The sequence below is a fragment of the Pseudozyma flocculosa genome (genome assembly GCF_000417875.1).
Source record: "Pseudozyma flocculosa PF-1 unplaced genomic scaffold scaffold00022, whole genome shotgun sequence".
NCBI classification, from domain to species: domain Eukaryota; kingdom Fungi; phylum Basidiomycota; class Ustilaginomycetes; order Ustilaginales; family Ustilaginaceae; genus Pseudozyma; species Pseudozyma flocculosa.
Window position 1 is genome coordinate 574,407 of NW_006920890.1, and position 11,724 is coordinate 586,130.

The following is an 11,724-nucleotide window of genomic DNA, read 5'->3' on the forward strand; positions in this document are numbered from 1 at the left end:
ACGGCATCCGGTCCGTGGTGCGCAGCGCCGTCCTCGGGCGCGACGAGGATGCGCAGTCGACGGGCCTCTCGGCCTACCGCACCCTGATCCCCACGGCCGAGCTGCAGCACATTACGGGCCTGCCCGAGGGCGTGAGGCTGGGCGACGACCAGACGCTCATGGTCGTGGGGCGAGACTGCCGCATGGTCATGGGCCCGTCGCGAAGCAGCACCGTGCTGGGCGTCGTGGGCCTGGTGCCCGACAGCCATGCGCCGCAGCAGGACGATGGCTCTTGGAACACGTCGGCGTCGATCGAGGGCTTTACCAAGTCGTTTGCCGACTTCCCGGCGTGGGTGCGCGCCATTATTGCCAAGTCGGTCGACCTGAGCATCTGGCAGCTGCGCGACACGGAGCCGCTGGAGCGGTGGCACCGCCAGCGCGCCACGCTGATTGGCGATGCGGCGCACGCCATGCTGCCGACCCAGGGCCAGGGCGCCAGCCAGTCGTTTGAGGACGCCGAGGCGCTCCAGCACCTGCTGCGCGGCGTCGACGCATCGACGACCGCCGAGGAGCTCGACGACCGGCTGGCGCAGCTCTTTGCGGCGAGGCACGAGCGCGCCTCGCTCATCCAGGCCTACAGCCGCCAGCAGGCGCGGCCGGGCGCCCAGGCGGGCAAGGTGACGCTCAACCCGCGCGAATTCATGGACTACAATTGCCAGTACGACGGCGTCGAGTCCTGGCTGCGCAAAAAGGCCGAAGAGAGGAGGTTGCACGAGGACAAGACGCTGCTCGACACCGAGGGCGAGCAGGCCGCCTCGGACAAGGCGGCGGCAGCCGTGCTGGCCTAGTGTCGCTCCGAGTTGCTCCCTAGCTCGTCTACCTGTCAGGTCCTAGGTACCCGTTCCGCTTCTGCCGTCGAATCGTTGTTCTCCTTCTTGAGAATGCAAAGATACCGCTCCATACCGCCCCAGATGGCTCCGGCTTGGGCCAAGACAGACGACACAGGGCGATGCATTGACAGCGCCAAGAGAGGGTCTCCTGACCGGGCCGCACCCGACCAGACCAGGGCGAGGCAGGGCAGGCCATATCCACAGCAATTCCCCCCGCAATTTCGACCCGACTTCCCCGCGGGACTGCTCGGCGGTCAGCTTGCTCAAGCACGCCTCCGAGACGGTACGGGACGGAAGACGACGCCACAGCAGCCATTGCAATATTCCGGCTCCGGGTAGCGGGGGCGAGGTTTAAACGGCACCGAGATGCGTCAAAGGGATGCTCAGCACAAGTTGATTGCGGCCTGCCACCCGCTACCGCCAAGGCTGTCGCTCCATCTCGTGCGGCTGCCATGTTTCGACCTCGACCTCGCCCTCGCACGCGTCTATGGACCGCCATGACGGCTCGGCACGGTGCGGATCGGTACGGCAATCAAGGCACGGCACGGGGCGGAGCCTGGACAGTCCTTGGGTTTCCCTGGGAGAGAGTCGTGATGAGACGCCGACCCGTGAGGCGATTTGCTTGGCATGCCACCCCGTCGAATGGAATCCGGGCCGTGGTGTTGTTGTTGGGACGCGGGTCTTGGTGGCTGCAGGCTGGACGGCCCACATGAGCCGGTAGGGGAGTGGGGAAGTCGGCTCCCCACCTCTGCGCGTCCTGGCTTTGCTGGCTTGGCCGACGGGCTTGGCTGGCGGACTTGGCTGGACGGACGGATCGGGCTCGATCGTCAGACGACGCATCTGGATGTCGATCTGCCTGCCTCTCGCTCGACTCAAGGCAGAGCAACACGCGGAGAGATTCTTGTTCACGACGTCTACCAAACGGCCAACCGGAGGGAAAAGGGCGAAGGGGCAAGGGGCGGGAAAAGCTGACCGCCGACCCGCTGCGTCGGTCCGGGTGGCGGCAGAGGTCGGTTCGGTCCGGCTCGGTTCGGCTAGTCATTCCATCGCCCGCCCGCGTGCCTCGGCGCACATGGCAAGGCCCAAGTCGAAGAAGCAGGCAGGCAGGCAGGCAGGCCAGCAGGCGGGCAAGCTCAGACACCTGCTGCCCGCTTCCCCTATCCAACCCCGACCCGAAGCAGAGATCAAAGGCTAACGCACCGTCCGGTCTTGGGCGGCAGCACGACACTTCTGCGGCCAAATCTCACCACCGACAGAAAGACGCCCCCCGCGCCCGTTTGCCCGACCAAACCGGCGTCGACGGCTGTGGCCTTGGCTCGTGATGCCGGGTTGTGCAGCCTGATCCACCGTTAATCCAGCCGTAGCCGATGGTACCCTGTAGCCTTTGGCCCCTCTGCCCACTGCCGGCCAATTCTATTGACACGACCTTGATTGGTCCGCCTGCCTGCCTGCCTGCCTCGTCTGATTGCGCCGCGTTGCCGCCTCCGCCTCCGCCTCCGCCGTCGCTGCTGTGGGCCCCCCAGTTTTGCCAAATCATCCTGTCTTTCCCCGCGCCTTTCCCCACTTTTGCCACGGTACCGCATCCTCTTTCTTCGACCTACGACCCACAGGATCAGCGCATGGCGTGGCGCAGGCGGCGGTTCGCGAGCGTGGCACTTTGTCGCTCGCCCCTAGTCCTATCCTCGCCTTCCTCCCTTCCTCCTCCTCCTCCTCCTCCTCCTCCCCATCGCCCCTGTTCCCGCCCAGGCAACAACCTATCCGGTGCCCCACACTGGGGTATCGCTCCCGGTACCATCCCTCCATGCTCCCCGTCCCGGTCGGCACACCTGCAGCCAAGTACAGAAGGTAGGCAGCCCACCCCTCCTGCATCGCACCCAACTTCGCTTTCTCGCTCGCTCGCATGGCACTCGTCTGCCCCTTCCCCGGCCTCTTGCCAGATCCATCTGCTTGCCCCTCGCCATTGTACACACCGTGCCGTATCGTGCTGTTTGTACAGTATCCTGCCGCTCGTCTGTGGAGCCGACCCTTCGTCAATCCTGGTCCCCCCTTGGGCCCGGCCCTCGCTCACTTCCCCGCAGCGACGGCCGTCCAATCCGCGCCCTCGGCTCGTCCACCCTATAAGACTCCAGTCATCCTCGCCACCCATTGCCCTCGTCGTTCTCCATCCAGACAGCAGAGCAAAGCAACAGTAGCGCCCCTCCCCCCCATACATACCCCGCCTTTCTTTGGTCACCCCGCACTCGACGGCCTCCTTCTCGCCGCCACCTGGTCTTCCCCTCTCTCCCTTTGCCATTCTCTATTGGCGTCTCCGCGGCCTTTGACTTGACACTCGCTCACAAAGCCACCGCCGCCGCCCTGCGCCGCCTACCCTTCGTCCATTCGCCCGCCATTACCGGCACCACCACCGCCTGACCTCGCCACCATGTCCGACGACGACCAAAAGCTCTCCAAGACGTCGTCGCGCATCGACCGGACGACGTCGCACACTGACGAGGAAAAGACGTCAGTCATTGACGCCACCGTTCCCGCCGTCTCGCACCGCCTCAACCACCACCACGCCCACGTCCCCGCCAGCGGCGACGACAAGAACATCACCGACAACACCGTCCGCCTCGTCGACAAGGACGGCCACACCCAGCGCTGGCCCCTCGCCAGCAACGACCCGCGCGACCCGCTCAACTTTGGCAAGTGGACCAAGCTCGGCATCGTCGTCTCGTGCTGCTGGCTCTCGATCTTCTCCCTCGCCCTCGCCGGAGGCCTCGGCCCCATCATGGGCACATTCTACCAGATGTACCACGAAAAGGGCCCCGCCGAGGTCACGCTGCTCAGCACGCTCCCCTCGGTCATGATTGGCGTCGGTGAGTAGCAGTGCCGTCTTTTCTTGATGGCTCGGCCCGGCTCGGCTCAGCTGCCATCTGCCACACCGCCGCGGTACTGACGCCGATGTCCCGCGTCGCACCTTGCTCGTTCCCCTTCCCTTTCCCGATCCCTCGACCCCGTTCGATCTCGACGCGTCCGTCCACCCGCAGGCAACCTCATCGTCATCCCCGCCTCGATGGTCTTTGGTCGTCGCCCCGTCGTCCTCGTCTCGGCCGCCGTCCTCATGGCCGGCTGCATTGGCTCCGCTGCCAGCCAATCGTTTGAGGTCCACCTCGCCACTCGTATCGTTCAGGGCCTCGCTTCGGGCATCTCGGAGTCTTTGCTGCCCCTCATGATCACGGAAATCTCGTTCGTCCACGAACGCAGCCGCATCTTCGCCATCTACTGGGCATCGCAGAACGTCTTCTCCTCCGGACTCAACCTGGCCGGATCCTACGAGGTCGAGGCATTGGGCTTCAGGGCCTTTTACGTGGTTTATGCTGCCGCGGCGGGGGCTGGTATCATCATGAGCTTCCTCTTCCTCGCCGAGACGGGCTTCAACCGGCCGCCGCAGCAAAAGGACGGCGTGTGGTACGTCGTCGACCGCTTCGGTGTCAACCACGCCATGACGCGCGAGCAGCTCGAGCAGGCTTTCGCCGACAAGACCATCGTCGTCGACCCGCGCTACAACGCCGACACCGTCGAGGCCATCGAGGCGACGAGCGAGGTCGAGCACCGCCCCTTTACCTGGGCGCAGCGCCTCAAGCCGTGGTCGGGCGTGCAGCGCCCGGCGCTCCGCATCGCCGGCCGCACCCTCTACGACGTCCTCATGGCCCTCTTCTGCCCCACGATCCTCTACGTCACGCTGCTGGTCACGGTCGTGCTCGGCACCTCGATCGCCGTGTCGCTCACCTACTCGACCGCGCTCCTCGCCTACGGCTGGCCTGCCCAGAACATTGGCCTGATCGCCATCGGTGCCATGATCGGCGCCGCGCTGGGATCCGCCTACGCCGGCTTCTTTGGCGACAAGATCCTCATGGCCATGACGCGCCGCAACCACGGCGTGCTGCGACCGGGCCACTACCTCGTCGTCTCCATCTTCCCGGGCGTCGTCGCCTTCGCCTCGCTCCTCCTCTACGCCTTCACCGCCTCCGGCAACGCCACCTGGGGCGGACCCGTCATGGCCTGGGCGCTCAACCAGTTCTCCTTCACCAGCATGCTCATCATCACGTCGGCCTACGCCACCATCGCCTACCCCGACAACCCAGGCGCCGCCCTCCTCCTCGTCATCGGCGCCAAAAACATCATCTCGTACGGCATCACCCAGGGCACCCTGCCCATGGTCATGTCCCACAGCAACGAGTGGGCCTACGGCGTCCTCGCCGCCATCCTCGGCGCCAGCTTCCTCGTCGGCCTGCCCTTTTACTTCTGGGGCGACGCCATGGACCGCTGGGCCATGCGCCAGTCGAAGCGCATCTTCCACAAGTAGACGACGGCACGGCACGGCACGCCGGCGCGCGTGCCCCCGCCCCGCTCTTCGAAGCCTTGGGCCAACGTCTTCTTTCTTCTTGCCTCTGCCTCGATGCTTCTGCTTTCCAGTCTCTCTGCTATCTCGCGATCATCCTGCTCTCTCGTCTCCTTTTTCACGCACACGCACCACGTTTCCTCTTTCCGCCTTCAGGGCCGATGGCAAAAGGATCCCCCTTGTAACACTATACGACCACAGCCACACGAAAGAATCAAACCGGCGGACGGGAACGGCGTCGATTACGACCCTTTGATGCACGCCCAGCCGGACAAAATCGATTTCATGCCGCCCATATACTGACGTGGCTTGCGTGAAGAGTGATTTGGTTGAGAATCAGGACCGAGACGATCAGCAGAGAGAGCGCGCGACTGACAAACCTTTTATAGATCTCTTGACGCGTCCTCGTCGTCCCTGCCCGGTCCTGGTTCGGGGGCATCCGCCCGCTCGCTTCCCCACGGCTGCTCTTCTCCCTTCTTGGCAGGGCGTCTGCTCCTGTCCCTCCGTCCGGCAGGCGAATGACGGGGCCGATGGAGCCAGCCCACTTCGGCAGGGGTGGGGGGCAAGCCAACGCGTCGAGTTAGGCCTAGCGCTTGGATCCGCCGCTGTGTCCGGGTCCGACGTCCTGTGTGTGGCCTCTCTCGCCGAGTACCGCCCCCCATCTCGCCCAGTCATGACTGGTCACCGGGCACCTTGCTGTCGGCGGAAATATCTTTCCCGCCGCGCACACGACGTTCGACTTGTAGAGCGGGCTAAAGCTGTGCTCGACATTGCGCCAATTGATGAAACACGGGTATGGCGCCGTCGAGGTTCGGAGAAGGAAGCCAGGAGCAGGTGTCCGCGGCAGGACCGGCTGCTTGCTGCTCGCATCGGCAGGCCCAGGCGGGACGCTGTGACAGATGGAGCCCCCCTCGTCCGATGTGCCTACCGGCTAGCGCCGGCTAGCTCGGCCTGAGCAGCGAAACACAGCCAGCTTGCTCGATCGACGAGCAGGAGCAGGGGCGCGCAGCCGTATCGTGCTCGGCCGTCGCGCGAGCGCGCTCGTGGGCATCTTCCCAATGCTCTGCTGCGTCCCTCGACACTGGCCAAGCAAGACAAAGCGATCGCCACATGACGGGCGAAGATCGAGGTCCGCTCTTCCTCGCCCCGCTTCCTCGTCAGAGGAAGCTGCACAGAGAGGAGCCGCGAGAAGATGGTGTGTCGTGCGTGCTGTAGCCGTGCTATGCTGCAACGGTGTGGCTCGCCGCTCGTTTGATGGGATTCGATGGCTAAACGATCCAGCTCGGTCGACCACCCGACCTCGTCTACTCCTCGTCCGTTCCTTGTCCGCACGACGCGGCGACGCCTCAGATCCGCTTGATGCCCTCGAGGACCCGCTTCATCTCGTCGCCGCTCATCATGACCCTGACCTTGCCGCCCGTCCTCAGCACCAGCCCATGGTCTCTAAACTCGACGAGCAGCGCCGCGAGGTCGCTCTCGGTCGATGCCAGGAAGTTGCGCCGCGCCAAGTCCACCAGGGCGGCATAGTCGAGCCCTTCCGCCTCTCCGTCGCCGCCCTCGCCGCCGGCGCTCGACTTTTTCGCAATCAGGGTGAAGAGCGCCCTCGCCTTGACCGTGACAGACTTGAGGATGTGCAGCGCCGCCTTTTCGGTCACCTGTCGGGCCGGCTGGGAAGCGGCATCGGCGTCGCCCTCGTGGTGTCCCGCAGCCGATCCGTGGTGCCGCGAGCTGACGGCACCGGCAACGTAGCCGAGTCCGCCGTTGAGGTCGAGTGCCGGCGGTAGCGGGATCATCAGCCCGCCTGCGGTCACACCGCCGCCGCGGGTGCCGGTCCGTGCCAGCAGCATCTCGTCCAGCGGCGGCACAAAGGTGCTGAGGTTCTGCCAGATCCAGCGCGCTCTCGAGCCAGAGATGCTCTCGCCGCCGTCGACGACCTCTCCGGCCTGCACGGGCGCGCAGGTCGATGGCATGGATGACGACGAGAGGCCGCCGATGAGCGCCGCGTTGATGTGCTCGACACAGGCCATGACGTGGATGCGGTCTGCCGCCGCAAACGTCTCGAGGATGGGCCGGAATCGCGCCGCCTGCAACGCCGGTGCGTCAAAGGAAAGCAGCAGCAGGTAGAGTCGAGGCGGCAGCAGGTCGGCGTCCGCATCCTCGTCCTCGCTGCCGTCAACCAAGTCGCCATCAATGTCCATCGCCGCAGCACCATCCCCCTCGCTCTCATCGACATCCGGTCTCGGAGGCGGGCCTTGGAAGAACGAGGCGATACGCTGCGCCCGAGAGATGAGCGCCGAGGAGGCCAAATGGGTCGAAGCTGTCGTGCGAACCTTGGCGTTCCGGCCGCTGCCGGCTGCATCATCACCCTCAGAGCCGTCGCCGTTGACGCAGTCTGCATCCCTTGAGCGCAGGGGTGGCGCCATAGCAGGGACCGGGACGGGCTGCCTGCCATCCTTGGCCGAGCCGATGCCCGTCGCCCGTTCGATCTCCGATAGGATGTCCTCGACCCGCAGCCCTCGCATGCTGCCCTGCACCACCACGCCGACGCCGTCGCCCTCGTCGCCCTTGCGCTTCATAAAGTCGAGCAGCACCGGCAGCTTGGACCCCACGCCGTGGAACACGATCGAGTAGCCGACCTTGAGCTGTGCCTCGTAGACCGGCACCATGCTCTTGCGGTATGCGCGTACCGCCCGATCCGCGATGCTGCCCGGCCCCGTCATGCGGGCGCAGGCCGCCTCCAGCCTCGACGGCTCCAAGGGCGGCAGGATGGAAGAGATCAAAGTCTTGGACGCCGACAGCGAGCTGCGGCCCTTGCGCGACGAGTTGTTGACAAAGTAGGCGTCGGATGTCGTCGGTCGCAGCAGCTTCGAGCCTTGACCGCCGTGGCCGCCGTGGATGTCGATCGCTGCCGAGGCGGAAGTCGATGCGGCCGTACGGTGCATGGAGGTCGACGGCGAAGCTGCGGCAGATGGTGCGCTCTTGCTGTCGAGGGCGGTGGCCCGATTGGCCGTGTTGGCCGCCGGTGCGCTTGATGAGGCCAGCTGCGTCGCCGCTATCGCTGTCGCTGTCGCTGCCGCTGCCGCTGCCCCCGCCTCAGCTGTCGCGTCAGGAGCCGGAGTCGATGATGCTGCCGGTGTTTGCTGCGCTGCCGAGCCTGGCCCTGCAATGGCAGCGTCGAATGCTGCCGAAGAAGCCGCCTCGGTCGCATCCGTCATGCCTGCATCCTCGACCTTGATGCCGGTCTTTTGCTTCTTGGCCGGCGACTGCCGCTCGCCTACATACTCCACGCCCTCGCCGAGGTACGAGCTGAGCAGGTCGGTATCGAGGGCGGCCGCGTAGAGCGCGCTCTCGGCATCGTCTTCCTCCTCGATCTTGGGCTTCTCCCGCTTCGGCGCCTTTGGCTTGGGAGGCGCGGCGCCATCGCGGTTCTTTGGCGGCCTGCCTCTGCGCGGCGGCGTGGTGACGATGGGCTTTGGCTTCCGCGGTCGTCCTCGCCCGCGTGGCGTGCCGTCCGGGTTGAAGTTCTTGGGCTGCTTCCACGGCGGGATCTCGCCCGGGGCGTACTTTCGCGGCCGGCCTCGCTTTTTCGGCGGGATGACGACCTGCGGGTTTGTGCCGGTGATGGACGTGGCGATGGGCGTGTCGTCGGCGGCGGCCGCAGCGGCGGTCGAGGAGGATGCGGCGGCCGATGACGTTGCTGCTGCCGATGCGGGTGCAGGTTTGGCGGCGGCGGTCGCTTTGGCCCTGGGCTTGGCCGCCGTCTTTGTGGCTGCTGCCTTGGCGGCCGGCTTCTTGGTTGCGCTGGCGGTCGACTTGGCAGCAGCAGCCTTGGACGTGGAGGACGTGGCCGGTGTGGCAGCGGCGGTAGGCGTCGAAGGCCCGTGTGCGTTGTCGACCGCCGCCTCGGCCTCTGCGGCCTTGGCTTTGGCCTTTCCCTTGGCCTTGCCGTTGGCAGCAGCTGATGTCGTCGTGGAGGGTGTGGCGCGGGCGGACGTGGGTGCGGGTGGCAAGAGATCGATCTCGTCTCGGCCGTTGTCGGCGCCGTCCTCGTTGGCCGCGGCTTCGGGTGCGGGTTCGCCTTCCGCCGCCTTTCTCGCTCGAGTCCTTGCTGGAGCTTTGGCCGCAGGGGTCGCGGCGGATGGCGTCGAGGCGGCGGTGTCTGTGGAGCCAGCTTTGGCCTTTGCAGCCGCCGCAGCCGCCCTTGTCGGGGTGGACTTGGGTGCCGCAGCCATCTTCGTGCTGGCAGCTGCTGGAGACGCTGCCGTCGTGGCCGCCGACTTGGCTGCCGCTGCCGCTGCTGCGCCCGGTCTCTGCCACGTCTTTCGTGGCGTGTAGGCGGCGGCTGTCGGTGGCTCCTTTGTCGGTGTCGAGGGCGCTTTTAGCGGCATGGTGTCGCGACCGCGAGGGGTGTTGCGGGCAAGGGACGGACGGAAACGGAAGGGGGTGGCAAGCCGGGTCGTGTCGATCAGATGGGCATGTTGGTGGCAGGGCGTACGCTTGCAGCAGCGGCAGCAGCAGCAGCAGCGAGTGGGCAGAGTTGGTCGGCGCAGGTGAAGGTGTACTGCAGCGCCAATGTGGCGAGTACGGTGGTGTTGTGATGGTGGTCGGAGGCGAAGTAGGAGCGTGGTCGCCGAGGCGGAGTGCCAGAGGTCAGTTGGCGGCGGCAGGTGTTGGTCTGCGCGCCCCGTCGCTCCTCGCAGCTGAGGCCTCCTGCAGGGCCCACGCAGACGCACCACAGCCCGACCTAGCCTCCTGGGCGACGGCCAAAGGGTCTGCCCCGCGCCCTACCTCCATCTCGCCCGATCAGCAGCAGAGTGGCGACCCTGCCCCGATGCCAGACCTGACTGCGGGAGAGCGCCCACTCGACGGTTTTTCTTTTTCTCCTTTTCGCCCTCGCCGAGTGGGTGGACGGGTGGACGGGTGGACCGATGGGTGGGTATAAGAAGCGTCGCTCAGCCTGGTCGACTTCGTCCCTTTCCTCACCTAATAGAAACACAAAACTCACGGCGCACCATTACCAAGGCCCCTGCTCTCGCTGCCCCTTGTGGGCCGGCCGCCTCGGGATTTTTGCGAGTCCACGGCGGCCGTGGGCAACGGGCCATGAAGGGGCGCCACCATCAAACGGGGATCTATAATGCTCGCCGGTCGCCAGCATGGCCGTGCTCGGGTTTCGCTTTCCCCAGACATTTCCGCCGTCGTCTCATCTTCTTGCCCGTTGGAGTCGTCGTCCGCGGTTGCTCCCCTCGTCGGTAGCGATGCCTGCTCGTTGTGAATGATATGCCATCTTGTGACGTGATACCGATCCTCTCGTGTGTGTGTGTGTCGCTGGCCGACGTCGAGCGTGGCCTAGCAGAGGGGATGGCGACCACCATGGGCCAAGGCGGCGGTGGGCGTTGCTCGCGGCGCTGCCAAAGTGCAGGCCAAAGGACGGATCCGGGGCCGACGCATCCGAGCCAGCCAACAAGCCACCCTCGGCGGCGTGGCCCTCGCGCACAGCCACGCACACCGCCGCGGACCCGCACGCCTCCACACTCGGCCAGGGCGGCGCGGCGTTGGCCCCTCGCTCGGGCGGCTCCCTCTGTCGCTTGTCCCACTTTGACCGTCACCCCTTCACCTCACCACTCACGCCACCCGCTCGCCGTACCGCCTCCCATCTGTCCGCACCTTTGCTCCCATCGCTCGCCATGCCTTCCAAGTCCAACAAGAAGCAGCCCTCCTCGTCGACCGACGAGTCCGCCATCGACGATCCCGTCCCCTCGTACGAGACCGCCCTCCAACAGGGCGCAGGCGGAGGCCACCTCGCCGCCGCCCCCGCCACTGCCGGCCCATCCTCGTCCTCCTCCTCATCCCCGTCTCCGTCCGGCCCGCACCCCGCGCACGCCCGCTACGCCTACGGCAACGACCCCTACACCTCGTCGGGCACCGCGCGCATCCTCATCATCCCCGCAGCAGCCGCACCACCGCCACCCGGCCACGCCACCCACCTGCTCCCCGCACCCGCCTCGACGGAGCGACGCGGCCCCAGAGCCGGGCCCCGGTTCTGCAAGGCGCTGCTCTACGCTTTCCTCATCTACATCCTCGCCGGCCTCATCACCGGCGCCATCACCGACGCCGCCGTCAGAGAGGGAAACAGGAGGCACAGGCACCCACACCAGCACGACGGCGACACCCCTCCCTACCACCGCGACCCCTGGGACGGCAGCGACGGCCGCGGGTGGAGCGTCGAGCCAATGTCGATCCGCGCCGACGCACAGTGATGGTGCGGCAACGCGGCGCCCGGCACAACGATGCGCACATCGAACTCGGTCGACCCTCGCAGCGCACTGCCCGCCCACTCTCTCGCATCGAGCCCTCCTTGTCGTGTCACTCGCACCGGTCCCTCTTCGCCGCGCCCCTCCGCTCTCCGTCTCAAGTGACCACGCTCCAGGCTCCAGTACACCTCTTGTCGCCTTCTTCACCCTGTACGATATG

The 11,724-nt window shown here is 66.3% G+C and overlaps 4 protein-coding genes across 4 annotated transcripts in view; 3 read left to right on the forward strand and 1 right to left on the reverse strand.

Annotated features, from left to right (window-relative positions):
* PFL1_05969 (uncharacterized protein) overlaps window positions 1-490 on the forward strand; it is a gene marked incomplete at both ends in the record, with an annotated part of 1,106 nt that extends 616 nt beyond the window's left edge. Inside the window, one exon of the mRNA XM_007883504.1 lies at window positions 1-490. This exon is cut by the window's left edge and continues 434 nt beyond it. Coding sequence (XP_007881695.1) covers window positions 1-490 — 490 coding nt within the window.
* Window positions 491-3,291: 2,801 nt separating this feature from the next.
* On the forward strand, window positions 3,292-5,217 carry PFL1_05970 (uncharacterized protein; the record flags this gene model as incomplete). Its single annotated transcript, XM_007883505.1, has 2 exons — window positions 3,292-3,727; window positions 3,899-5,217. 2 exons carry the CDS (start codon window positions 3,292-3,294, stop codon window positions 5,215-5,217), a joined length of 1,755 nt encoding a protein of 584 aa, XP_007881696.1.
* Window positions 5,218-6,599: 1,382 nt separating this feature from the next.
* On the reverse strand, window positions 6,600-9,641 carry PFL1_05971 (uncharacterized protein; the record flags this gene model as incomplete). Its single annotated transcript, XM_007883506.1, has 1 exon — window positions 6,600-9,641. The coding sequence occupies one exon, from the start codon at window positions 9,639-9,641 to the stop codon at window positions 6,600-6,602; it is 3,042 nt and encodes a 1,013-aa protein (XP_007881697.1).
* Window positions 9,642-10,937: 1,296 nt separating this feature from the next.
* On the forward strand, window positions 10,938-11,510 carry PFL1_06910 (uncharacterized protein; the record flags this gene model as incomplete). Its single annotated transcript, XM_007883511.1, has 1 exon — window positions 10,938-11,510. The coding sequence occupies one exon, from the start codon at window positions 10,938-10,940 to the stop codon at window positions 11,508-11,510; it is 573 nt and encodes a 190-aa protein (XP_007881702.1).
* Window positions 11,511-11,724: the final 214 nt, after the last annotated feature.